The sequence below is a fragment of the Dunckerocampus dactyliophorus genome, chromosome 16, assembly GCF_027744805.1.
Source record: "Dunckerocampus dactyliophorus isolate RoL2022-P2 chromosome 16, RoL_Ddac_1.1, whole genome shotgun sequence".
NCBI classification, from domain to species: domain Eukaryota; kingdom Metazoa; phylum Chordata; class Actinopteri; order Syngnathiformes; family Syngnathidae; genus Dunckerocampus; species Dunckerocampus dactyliophorus.
Window position 1 is genome coordinate 4194431 of NC_072834.1, and position 13796 is coordinate 4208226.

General features: G+C 39.7%; 1 protein-coding gene across 1 annotated transcript; it reads right to left on the minus strand.

Annotated features, from left to right (window-relative positions):
- Positions 1-4576: 4576 nt before the first annotated feature.
- On the minus strand, positions 4577-13748 carry tmem218 (transmembrane protein 218). Its single transcript, XM_054755248.1, has 3 exons — positions 13343-13748; positions 10559-10661; positions 4577-6842 (listed from the first exon to the last, which is right to left on the minus strand). Exons 1-3 carry the CDS (start codon positions 13612-13614, stop codon positions 6708-6710), a joined length of 510 nt encoding a protein of 169 aa, XP_054611223.1. The 5' UTR covers positions 13615-13748; the 3' UTR covers positions 4577-6707.
- Between the last annotated feature and the right edge of the window lie 48 nt (positions 13749-13796).

Sequence of the window (13796 nt, forward strand, 5' to 3'; positions counted from 1 at the left end):
CTGGAGGAGGAGGGAGGCAAGAGGAGGTTCAAAAGAGGAGGTAACAGACAAGCTTGTTTTCCCCATGACCATTAATTACATTTTTCATGGATTAAAAGTATTTGTGTGCAGTTATTTATAGCGTCTCATTACCAAAATATAGCCCAAATGTCTTAAAATGTGTCCTCTGCAGCTTAGTGCTTGACTTGAACTCATGAAGCCCCTAACTGATGAAAGGAAACAGTGGTGGTCATGTGACAGTCATGTGACTATCCCAGCATATGTCTACCCCAACAGATCAGTGTGTCAAATAAGCTAGGTCAGTTCCAAAAGCGTATTTTTTTTGCCGTGAAAGCTCATTATAAAGCCATTTAACAACAATAATCCTTTAATATTACAATTCAACTGTTCATACTCTATTTCTTCAATTAATTCATATAAAACTAGCTAGGAAAATATCACTATCGGGCGTTTAGCATTAAAATTGCCACGGAAAGCCGGATGTGACGCATTTGTCACTCAATAAATGTCACAGTTTCATCACAAATGTCTTCTATGTCACAAATGTCTTTTCTTGGGAGAATGAACAGGATAAGATTTTCATTGCATGGTATAACTGCTGTTTTACCATGCACATGACAATAAAACTCTCTTGAATCTCTTGAATCTATGTGGGATGTCTGACATATCGGCCAATATTGGCATAAAAATTAGATGTTGGTTCATATTGGTATAGGTTTTACTGCCGATAAGGATATCGGTACGCGAGTGACGACGTGCTCCACACAGCAAGAAGCTAGCTAGCTCAGTATGTCCGCGGTGTGGAATTATTTCCAGGTTTCGCCTATTGATTGTAAATATGCAATTTGCAGTGAAGGCGCTGGTATTCCTTTCATATTTCTAATCTAATCTGTTTCCTTCATGCTCCGGTCATGCGTGACGTGCTGAACGATATGAATAAGTTTCATACTTTGCAGTTTACTTTGTTCTTTTATGGATGTTTGTGCCACGTAGAAATGTGCAACTTTACAAATTTTATAGTGACCGGCATTATTTCATTGGATTGTTATTTGTGAATGTATTACGACTAACCTGTCTTACTTGTTGATAGTATAACATGTTATTTTAGTTATCGGCCATCATTTTTTAAATGATGATTTTGTAAATTATAAAAACAAAAAGGCACTTTTTCGATAACTTGCAGTATTTAACTTATTTTACACAAAATGTTTATTTGTGAAATACATCCAATGACATCACAGCAAAAGAAGCATATTCCATCAATCCATCCATTTTCTTATGCTTATTCAGGTCCGGGTCGCAGGGGTAGTCGTTGGGAAGGCCAGACTTCCCAGTCTCCGGCCACCTTTTTCAGTTCCACCAGGAGGACGCCAATGTGTTCCCAGGCCAGCTTTGAGAGAGAACACCCCACCAGGTAGGCGTCCAGGAGGCATCCGGACTAGAAGCCTGAGCCACCTCAACTGGCTCCTCTCAATGTGAAAGAGCAGCGGCTCTACTCTAAGCCCCTCCCGGATGACCGAGCTCCTCAGCCTAGATGAAGTCCTGACCGCCAGGCCCTCCTCCCGGCCTTGCTCCCGGGTGAGGCCCTGGTGTGTTCTTAATGTGTTCATTAATTACACAAGATGTGACTCGGTGTTAGTTTGATGGAAGAGCTGCTGCCAATATCGGTATATCGGTAAGAAAGCCAATATTGAGCCTTTCTACTGCTGTGTTCCATTTGGTCTGCGGTACATCCACCATCATTTTACACAACACATACGGCCCTTATGGGTTATAATATTTGACTCTGAATTCACATAATGACATGTTTCTCCAGTCAGGCAGTAGCTATGTGGAGAAAAATGGCGTCTTGTTCTTTCATCACGTTATTTAATTGACAATTAAAAGCAGTGCAGCAAACAGACCTCCCACCAGTCAACTTGCCAAGCAGATATGGAGCTGCCTGTCAGCACAGTATGAGACTGCACATCAGCTTGATTCACACATAAGAAGCAAACCAAAACGGAACCAATTCAAACACGTGACAATGCTGCGGTTTAATGTGAAACACAGTTGGCTCATTTGTGCGGGATTCCCAAGGGTGCAAGGATTATACGTCTGGTCGGGTCGTTAGCTTTCTACAAACATGCAGCAAATGGCATTTTATATTAGTTATAATTTGAAGCTTTGCTCCCTGTTCTGTATTGGGACTCATTGCAACCAGAATTATTTGGTCATTAACCACCACTTAATCGTCATTTATCTTCAAATGCAATTTTAATTAGCACAGCTCAGTGTTTCTTCAGATAGATTCGGCGCTTTGCACTGTGTTGAACAGGTAGACCAAGGAAAATATCAGCAGGTGATGACAGAAACATTGCGAGTTGTAAAGGAAGACCCTAAAACAACTGTTCAGCAACAGACATCAGCAACAACCTGCAGAAGGCAGGAGCGAAGGAATCACTACCTACTGTTCATAGAAGTCTTCATGAACAAAAGATGCAAACCACTCACTGGCAGTACGAATAGGAAGGTCAGGCTGGAGTTTGCCAAAAAGTACAATTCTGAGACAAAAGTTTTATGGACTTATGGACTTTTGAGGCTCATGAGTTCTATGTGTTCCACTTGGTCTGTGGTATGCCCGCCAGAAAGAGGTCTGGTTTCTTATTGGTTAATATTTTTATTTAATAATTGATCATTTCACCTCCAGAAATGTGTATTTACCAACTTTTCAGGGAAAATGGTAAACATTGTTTTCTGGATTATTTAACATGAACTGAGACTGATTCTTTTGGGATAACCCGACCATTCAGGGGGGTTTTGTGTGCTGAGAGCTGGGTGGGGCGGTGATGGTGTACATGTCACAAACAGATGCCAATAGAACCGAAACGAGGAACGGCAAGCCAGAAGTTCTGCTTGAGTGCGTCTGAATGCAGGATCTATGAGAGAGGAGCGCACCACGTCCTTTTTGTAGTTTCCAAACCTTGCACCCTGAGCTTTGGGCTCACACCTCTTTCCCCTTGCATTGCTGTCTCTTTCTTTGGCCCGCCCGCCCCCATCTCTTTATATGTCCAGCTGGCTACACCACAAAGACTTTGTCCCACATGCTTTGTTCCGATCATTTTCCCACTCCCCTGAGACCGAATTTAGAGTTTAGTCACAAAAATTTAAATGAGGAAAGCAAAGAAAAAAGATGGTTGTAGGGCGGGCAGGGGGGCAAAGATAACAGAGGTAATTAGAGCCAGTGAGTGTGAGAACAAGATTGTAAGCAAATGAAAACTGTTGGATATTCTAAACCTGGATTCTTCAGTAAACATAAACATTGCAATTCTTTTGAGTTTGAGTGGTTTGTGTAATTTATTGAAGATAAACAAGCTAATGAAATTAAAAAGAGAACAGCTCCTTATGATAACATCTTTTATTTGAAGTGGAAATACAGTTTACTTCAGGGGTGTCTGACTTTACTGAAAAGATACCAATGAACAAATTGCAATTGAAGACAGTTCTGGAGCTAAATGTAGTCTAATTATTCTAACACAATTCCATCTCTGTTATTGCAAATGTTGATCCAAAACTGTAGGAGAAAGTCAACGTCAAGCTGTGTAGACATTTTTAAAAATAGACATTTTTTATTTTTATGGGCGTCTCAATTTTCGCCGAGGGTCTTGGGACAAACCCCCCTGAAAATAGCTGGGATCTACTGTCTATGCTAAGCTATTTGAACAAAACATCCACATCGTAGCTTTATCTTATAGGTGACAGAGCAAATTAGTGTAACATGTAGTAATGTATCTTATTAATAATCAATCCGTTTTATTTTTACAATTAAAACCAAGTGCCACTGTCTTCAAGGGCCAATGTAATGTTTTTGTGTGGTAATTATAGGCAAAATGTCATCTCCAGGTCAACAGTTTCCTGATCCTACTGCTGAAATCCGCAGTTCCCCAGCTTGTGTGAAATCATGCAGCGGATTGTTGTGCTGAAAAAGGACCACAGTATAGAGATGTGGGCCGGAACTAAGAGGATTGGTTTTGTTTCATTAGATTCTCGCCTTCATCCTGGTTGGAATTCCCCTCCACATCTCCCCAGGCTTCCAAAAAGCGGGGGATGGGGGTCAGTGTTTGTAATTGAGCTTCGCAAAATCTCATTATTCTCATCGGAATCACGTTCATACTTGAAATAAACTTGATGAGCATGTGAAACTCACACTGTGCTTGTGAAGAATGGTCAAGACGTCTAACTTCTGAATGCCAAATACAGGTGGTCCTTGAGTTACAAACAACTTCAATTCCTAGGCTGTGATGTCAGTCAACTTTTAGTGTACATCAGAACTTATACCTAAATTAACTCCGAAGGTTGTTGCTTGCCCAAGGGCCGCCTTCCTTTAAGCAAGCTAAAGTGCCTAACCCCAGAGTGTTGCCAGTTCTCGTGAGAGAATTGTGGCATTGATATATATATATATATATATTATGCGCGTATGTGTGGTCTAAGTAAACATAAAGACAAAGAAAAAGAATAAGTGGATATTTTTATCACTCACTAACGCAACTGCCGAAGTACAATTTGATGCATTTAAGTGTGCTCGGAAATCCCCAAAAATACATATACACTCAAAACGTGAATTCAACTTAAATTACTTGGTTCTTTAAACTCTTCATAGCTCAATAACACAATTAAAGTGCGTATCAAATGTTGTCTTACTATTAAAGAGATTAATACTAGGCAAGTAGATTTTCAGACGTGTGGTATCTTTTAGCTTTCTTTCAATTTTCAGTTTATTTGGAGCTGTTAATACATACAAATATAAATATATAACTATGTCCTATCATTTGTCTTTTCATTTATGTTTTTGTTCATAAAATACAGTAAAAAGGGGCATATTTCACACATAGTTGCAAATGGTGATTAATCATGATTAATGATAGTTTAATTTAATTGATTTTTAATCTCTTCAAGCGGCATGACGCACAGACTATAAAGATACACAGATGTATATAAAAATATACTGCAAACACATTGATTAAACAAGGGAAACATTGTCAAAGACTTTCTTTGAGTCTGTTGTGTAAAAACACAACCTGATACCAATTTCAGCCCGTTTGCTCATCCCCATTTTGTGACATGCAAAGGTTTGTCACAAACACGATGAAAGAAATAACACAAAAAGGTGAAAGTAACGTTTCAGCTGCTGTGATTTCCAAAGTATAACATCTCATTGTGCACCAAACGCATTTTTGTGCATCCAAAACATGAACTTGGACCAAACTCTGACAAAACGTTACACCTTGTTAACATAACCAGTGTAGTCTGCACACAGTGTAACTAAAATTGTTACTTTTAAAACTTTTTATTTCAAAACCTTTGACTTAAAACTAATTTATTTACTCATACAAAGTTCATATCAAGCATAAAACAATAGAGCATTTTTAATGTAAATGTTACAATTGATATTTCAGTAAACAGTGCCCTGCTGCCATGAAACATACCAAAATGCGATACTTTCTTGAAGGTGTTTATCTTCATAAACTGAGTAAGTGCAGAATGCGATACTTTATTTTAACATGAAATGAACAGCTTATACACATACGCATGCACACATGTACATTGTATTGTGTTTGTTTTTCAGAGTCATGTATTTGTAAGTTATGACCAGGAACACCAACAGGGATTTAAATAACTTATTTTTAATGTTTAAACTGGTCAGATGTTGACATACAGTACACTCATCATGGGAATGAATCCCATATCAATGTCGGGCCCTTAGTGATTTATTGGACCTGTTCTTATTGTTGCTTTGAATGATTATACCATGTACAGTATACTTGCAAGGGTCAATACATACAGGTTGAAGTATATACTGTACATACACCCCCATATAATTGACCACTCCTCTTGGCAGAATTGGTACAGTTCATTTAAAGTATTTGGTTTGCCAGCATGCACCTGGCTTTTGAGCAGAGTGTCGGGGCTTTGGGACGGTCATTCCATAAGCTTTATTTTTGCTGGCTTTATCCATTCCCAAACTGGTTTTGATGTGTGATTGGGATCATTGTCCTGTTGCAGCATCCAACTGTGTTTTAGTTGCCTCGCTGTTGATTTGACTTAGTTTTTGGGCAGTCCTCCTTCAGGATTCCGTTGCCTTTGACTTTTTTCCCAGCTTGTGTAAATGTACAATTCTCTGTCTTAGATCTTCGCTGACTTCCTTGGACTTTCCCATTGTTCTGAGTTTTGGTTGAGTCAATGCATGCTTTCAAACAAGTCGTTTCACATTGCCAAGGAGAAACTACCAGCTACAGTCACTCATGATCATTAACAATAACTTAATAGGACTTGGTATTGTCAAGTAAAAAAAACAACCTTCAGCTCCAGTAGTTATAAGATGTAGGTGACTATATCAATTTGAGCCTGGATGTTTAACTCTGACTCAAATACAATAAAAATTAATAATTGTGCTCCTGCTTCTTGTTTCTAAAAATCATTGAAGATGTACCTTGTATTATCATTCTATCATTTAGGGCCCACATTTATTGATTCATGTATTGTGATCCATTGAATGTAAATGGTTAACTGACACAATCAAACAAAATCATTGGAAGCACACAAAAAGTTGACCATGGGAACGTCTCTGTAGTCTTTGATGAAGATGAAGTCGGGGGCCTCTTGCTGGCTCCTCTTTGAGGTTGTTTACATCAGGATTTGATCCAGTGCCAACTTTGACCATGGCAATGTTAGCGTGTTCTCAGAGCTTTAGCATAGATGGGCTCAAGAAAATGAAATGGGAGCAGCATGAACAACGCCATGAGAAAGATCACACTTACTAAAGCCAGCAGCACATAGCGAGCGATGAACAAACTGTCCGCTATCTGTACAGGGGGAAAAAAAGAGTGGGTTATATTCAGTGTTGATAATTAATAAGAATTTTACACTACATGTCTTCACATAAATATAAGTATATTAAAAGAAATTGCAGAAGACCCCTCAAGTCCTTTTACTTTTGTCCACTAGGTGCCAGCAGAGAGCTTTCACAAACACTGAAGGCAAGGAAAACTTTGCCCACTCAACTCCAGCAAAGGCGTGCACACCATTGGGATGCAAAATGAGTCGAAAACAAAATAAGAATTCCATGAATTCCAACTATGTGCTTTTTAACAACAAACAGAAAATGAAGGCAGCATGTGTCATTACCTTGGGTCTGAACTGAAGATCAAACGTACGACTGCATTTACTGAGAACCATAATACAAGAACTCCACGGGAACCCTTTGTTCCCATTCAAGTATTAACTTTAGAAGGTGAGAAAAGTGTGCAAAAGCTACGCTGCCTCGTACTGAGACATTTCTGATCTTTTGCTCTGCTCATATGTCACTATTATGTGGCCATAAGGAATGCCCGTCATTCCAGGGTTGAAACACATGAGTTGTTGCAAGTGTCAACATGTTAAGCAAATTCGGGTGTTCCTCAAGTTACGAACCGTTCCTACAATGTGATGTAAGTCGAGTTTTAGTGTAAATTGGAACTTCCAAGTCACTGACACTACACACAACACATGATGGACATTTAAAACATTAAATGCAAAAAATTAATGAAACAGTAATAAACGGCGTACTTTTATCCCTGTGGTGGTCTTGCAGGCCTTTCTACCTTTTGAAAATTTGATCCCAGGCTAGTCTAGAAGGATGGTAAATGGTCTTTCACTTGTAGAGCGCTTTTCCACCTCCAAGGAACTCAAAGCGATTTGAGACTGCTATCGCAGCATCAGTAGCAACCGGGGGTTCAGTATTTTGCCCAAGGACACTTAGACACAAACTCGGGAGGACGGAGGATCGAACCCACAACCTTCAGGTTGGGAGACAACCAACTTTGGTGGCCGTTTCTCCTCTCTGAGCTGTTCCTGATGTTCGTTTTCTCTTCCATTGTGGTAGCTTTCCTTTTCTTTGATACAATGCCGCTTGGGAGATATAATGTAGTCCATAAAGTTAACTGATAAGCGATGTTATTCTTCCACAGTGTGTCTGAGCAGGCACACGCTGTATTCTTCCGCCCAGCACGAGGCGCACACTGCATACTTGTGCTGCGTGTGGCACATATTCTTCCACCGCGCGCACTGTAACTAGCGAATCTTGTGGTTACAGACCAATGTTACGGGTTTAATTCATTCATGGACGCGCGTTCATACCCACAAAACGCCGTAACGGAGGCCCACCTGTTCTCAGTAAAAGGCATGGAGGAGCTTTGTTTCATGTTGAATTGTGTAACTATAAACATGTAATATTTCTCGTGTTCAAGCCGAATACACCACAACCATGACTAAACTAAAGGTGGATTCTAGAGAAATATGGCTCATCAGCAGAAAGACAAGTGCTGTGTCACATCTGAGCCTGACATCAATGAGGTGAATGGAGGAAATGACACGTCATGGGGCACTAATGCTGCCTTAGATGGCGAGGCTGGGGGGTTATAATGTGGCTCTCAATAGCTGTAATCAACACTCGATCTGTGATATACTTGCATTATTTTTGATTCTATCCCATGAATTTGCAAACAAATTCCACAATACCAGAGAAACAGGAGCCCTATATAATATTTCACAAGTTTTTTATGGATTTGGTTTCTTAATTTGCCAATAAATCATAATTGGCCACTGGACAATTCATAGCAGCTGTGAGGGGCTGATAATGGACGGTGTTATTTCAAAATGTTGCAGCTTTATGAGCTTTTCACTTTTAACAGTGCAACTACGGTTTGAAATCCAGGAAGTCACATTGTGCTGCCTCTCTTTTGCTGGTGTGGTATCTGGGTTTGCAGACTATAAAATGTGAGCAGGCCAGGACAGGGCTCTTCTCTGCTTTTTCTATTGGGTGGCAGCTTGCTTGGCAGATCTGGATGGCTTACTGGCACAACCCGTAGGCAACATTAGGGGGTTTGGGGGTGTGTTTGCTCTCTGCTGCTGCTGGACTAAGATAAACCAAAGCAGACCTTTGTGGCAAGCTTGTGTGCCGAGTGCACACAAGCAAACGCGTAAATACAAAAGGCGAGTACTTTTTTTTAAAGGCAGTATACATAGTGGCTTCTATCCCAGCTGACATTAAGGTTTCAGGATAGGTTGTGCATCCTACTATACTGTGCTTTTACCTCTCTCTGTCACACATAAACAGAAACAAATCCACGCTGGAAAATGTCAACACCTCAAATTTCTTACACATATTGGTGTCATTGGCTAGCATTAAAAGCTTTTATTTATCAATTGTTACCAAGTGGGAAACATTATATTTATACAGTGTGATGTTCTTCCACCATGTCTGAAGAGATCCATTATATTAGGTCACTATGAAGGTCAAGCAATTTGTATTTAATTGTATTTTATATATCGTGCCAGATCACAACAAAGATACTTTTCCAATAGATCAGGTCTATAGCTTGTCCTAAACTAATTCATGCATCACAAAGTATGTAGAATCAACCACCTGAAAGGCAGACAAGATTTGGACCGCCACAAATATATTTGGTGCTATCTGTTTAACCTCACTAATAAACACATTGCAGTTGCCCCTTGTTTATAGCGGTTAATTGGTTCCAGATCTGACTGAACGCGTTAAATGAATTTCTGTGATAGAGGATTCAATGTTAATAAATTAAATATTGTCGTAGTTTGAGCAAAGAAAACCTGTTTATTACTTTCTAAATACATATTTTAACACTATTAGAGCTCTGTAAACATGAAATAACACCCCTATAGTCACCTTTACACTCTGATTATTCATTATTTACAACACATTGCAATTCTTATGCTGCAATAACTCGAGACAGCCGCTAGCTTGGGAGCTAACAAGCTAATTAGCCAGTGAGCTAACCAGTTAGCCTCAGATTTATTTCTTCTAAACTTAAGAAGCCAAAAAGGTACCACTGCCACACTAGACGGGAGGATCATTTTTGTTTGTGCACTCTATCAAGTCGGACATGCCATGGCTGACGTCATGCAGTGTTAAGGTAATGTAAGGTAAGGCAATGTGTCATGTTTTGTGTCATTACTGTAGCCTATTGACCAATACTACATATCACTTGTATTTCAATATGTTTTGACTAATAATAGACCACGGTTTACCACAAAACAGCAATCATTTGTTAATCAATTTCTGAAAACCCCCCCCCCACAATGTAGCAAGGGACGACCGTATAATGGGACTGTCTTTAAATGTAGCTTGTCGTTTCAACTGTGTACAGTAGATGGCATCATAACTCTGCTTTGTAACTCACTTCATACGCACCTGGTGTGACAGAGAAATAAGATGATGATACAGAAGTGATTAGTGACTTTGTCGCTATATTTAGCGAGTATTCAGACCATCATTAGGAATGGGTGATGTAAATGCAATACAATATAAAATAAAAATATAGAAAAATTTGGAGAACGATAGAGATTTTAATTCTATCACCTTATTCTGATAAATATCACGCCATGATAAATATGATTAGAAGGAGTAAATGTGAGCCTGTGCAAGCTTGTAACTTCCTGTTTTACTATGCATATGACAATAAAACTCTTGCATCTTGTTTCATATCTGTCTAGACTAGAGCTTCACCTCTCTCTCTTTGAAAGCAGGTCGCGTCTCTGGAGTCCGAGGGAAAAACCCCAATGCCAAGGAGACGGTGAGAGCCAAGAGGAAAACGGGGATAACTCCCAGCCTGGAAACACACATTTCATGCAGTGAAGACAACAGTTTCCGGTTATGAGGTTTGCATATGAGCAGGTTGGTTTTCTCAGAATAATTCCATACAACAATTGGATACTTAACGTTTGAAAAGTGCTTGCAGCCTTGAAAATACTCAACACATCATATCATTTCAGCTGTGTATTTCTGAACTGTTCAATTAGCTTTGCCTTGAACAATTTTTCACAGTATGCAACACTGTGGGAAGCATCTGATTCAGTTGTTTACTTAGTAAATTCTGCTATTTGCAGATAATATGATCCTGATGGCTTCATCAAGCTGTAAGATACTATATTGCATATAGTAAAAAAAAAAAAAATAATAAAAATAAAAATGAAATAAAATGTTCAAAAGAGGACTCAGTAATGAGTAGCTGCACTATTCTTGTTAATCACTTCAAAAATTGGTTTAGGCATGCTTGATTCCAGTGTTTCCAGGAGGCTAGCGGGAATGTTGCTCCAGGCGGTGAAGATGGCTTCATGGACGGCATCCACTGTCTGGAACTGATATCAATTTTTGTAAATTTCCTTGCCATCCATCCCCAAATGTTCCCAGTTGGATTTAGATCGGGGGAACACACAGGTTGATCCAAAAGAGTGATATTATTCCTTTGTCAGGTGGGCAATGTGAACTGCAGTGTTGGCCTGCTGAGAAAGCCAGTCATTACCACACAGATGAGGGCCTTCACTCATGAGCGATGCCCCCTGCAACATCTCCACATAGCCATCTGCCGTTTGACGCCCCTGCACAACCTGAAGCACCAGCGTTCCATTGAAGGAAAAAGCACCCCAGATCATAATGGCGACCCCTCCAGCGCCGTGTGAAAAACATCTAAGGTGAGATCTCCTTGTCATGCCACTAACATTGGAAGCCATCAGGACCATCCAGATTAAATTTGTTCTCATCAGAGAATGAAACTTTCTTCCACCATTCACGTCCCATGTTTGATGCTCTCGTGCAAATGCCAAACAGGCAATTTTGTGACGTAGAAGGAGACGAGGCCTTTGAAGACATTTTTAGTTCTTAAAACCCTTTTCTCACAGATGCCGTCTGATGGTTATTGGACTGCGCTTGGCACCAGTAACAACCTTCTTTGGGCCAAGAATCGTCCTGTGTCTTGACGGACAGCCAATCGGATCCTCCAGCTCAGGGCTGGTGAAATTTTTTTGGGCCTACTGGGCCTACTGCTTGACTTTTTTATTCCATAACCCCCAGGATATTAAGAAGAATAAGTTTAAAATGACTATCTTACTGTGTCCAATCTCAGCAGCAATGGCACGCTGCGAGAGGCCCTGCTTTTGCAGCTCAACAATCCGACCGCGTTCAGAGAGCTGCCGTTGCCATCAAGAGATCATGACAGTGTGAATACCTGACAGAAATTTACATTGAATCCACATCTTTGCCAATATTTGGGCTTTTAAAGGCTGTAGTCTTAAACTTTTGATGGGCTGATGAACAGCCTATTTCACCTTAATGCTTGTTTGCAGTAGATTGCCGACTCAATTTTTTTTGTGTAACTGCCATTTCTTCTTTTTACATTTTGAAGCCCTACTTAGAACGCCCAGTGGAAAATAGACATTCTTGCAATTTTTCAACTGGTCTTAAAATTTTGATCAACAGTACATATACATATACATATATACATATACATTACTTCTAATTTCTAATTGTATTTATTGGCGAATATTACCTGCCCGCAGTTATCATTTTTTAATGTTTAATTTTAAAAATCATCAAAAGCTAAGCAGTTTTATGTTTTGCATTTTGTTGAGTGTGAATCCACTCACACCGTTCAGTTTTTGAGTTCAAATAAATACAAAACTGTCAGAGTTCCTGCTCTAACGGCTAGATAGCCTTTAGTCCTGATGTAGATGAGATATTTTCATTTCCGTGTGTTTATCCTGTTGCGATCTGGAGAGTGGTTCACACAACATTTTCCTATAAACATAATTATAAACCAGCTTAATTTGACTCGTGGATACTGCACCCCAGTCAAGATGCTCCCAAGTCCCAGCAGGCAAAACAGCTGGAACGCCCATGACCCCAAACTCAAGTTTACAGGTATTTGTAACTTCACGCATCAACAAGAGATAACTTCTTTGAGTGTGAATATTGTAAGTTATCAAAATCAGTCACTTGTAATAACGTCCAACTACTATCAGACTAAAAGAGAGAAACAGCCTGCATTTAAATTTTGTGTTATTAGCGCTGTTTCAAACTTTTCTTCTTCTTACATTACCCTTTCCTCTCCAATTTTTTGCAGTTGTTTTTAAAAATAATTGAATGAGCTGTGGCCACAAATGGCCCCGGGCCGCACTTTGGACACCCCTGCAGAGTAAAACTCAAGCCCTCAGTGGCAAAATTGTTGTTGTTTTTAAAAATTTTTTATAAAGAAAGTAAGTACTGTTCTTAAGCAGTAAGCAGGAGCAAATTTGACGAGTTGCAGAACTTTAGTGTACTTTTAAGTCGAGAATATGGATTCATTATGTACAGCACCACAATGTTTACGTTAAGCATCAAGGACACTGGCCAACATCGAGTTATAACCGAGCAGATTTGAGGGTAAGGATGCTTGGTGAAAAGTAGTTTAAGTGGAATTCGACATTAAAACTGATGTTGGTGTTCGGTGTGTGAAGTGTTGATGTTACCACTCACTTTACTGGTCCGGCGGCTCGAAGAAGCACCATGCAAAGCACCACAGCCACAATCCAAACAGCAGCAATGACAAAAACCCCTGTGCCGACTCCCAGGACTGTATTAGCCATTTTTGACTTTATCGGACAAATCCGTTTGTATATGTAAAGTAAACAAAAGTATATGTGATCTTTAAAGGCGGTGACTAGCTTTAGCGCCGCATTGCTCGGTTGGCTGCGTCTGCTATCTCGTCCATACAAACCTTGAACTACATAAACCCGGGCATTGTACATTAGCGTTTAAATATGCTTTACATGCGCACGTTTTGTTGACGCAAATGTGACTTGTTTCGGTCAATTTTTCTGGTAATCAAGTCCAAACGAATATCTAGCTCAATCTATGACTTAGCTACATTCTACGCGTCCGACACTTCCTAGTAACAGCAAACTTGAATATCATTGGATAGGTCAAATCT

Coding starts and splice junctions, on each gene's coding strand:
- tmem218 (XM_054755248.1), bottom strand. CDS start 13,614: ATGTACAATGCCCGGGTTTATGTAGTTCAAGGTTTGTATGGACGAGAT. Junction 10,662..13,342: donor CGAGCCGCCGGACCAGTAAA/GTGAGTGGTAAC, acceptor GTGTGTTTCCAG/GCTGGGAGTTATCCCCGTTT. Junction 6,843..10,558: donor CTGCTTTCAAAGAGAGAGAG/GTGAAGCTCTAG, acceptor CCCCCTGTACAG/ATAGCGGACAGTTTGTTCAT.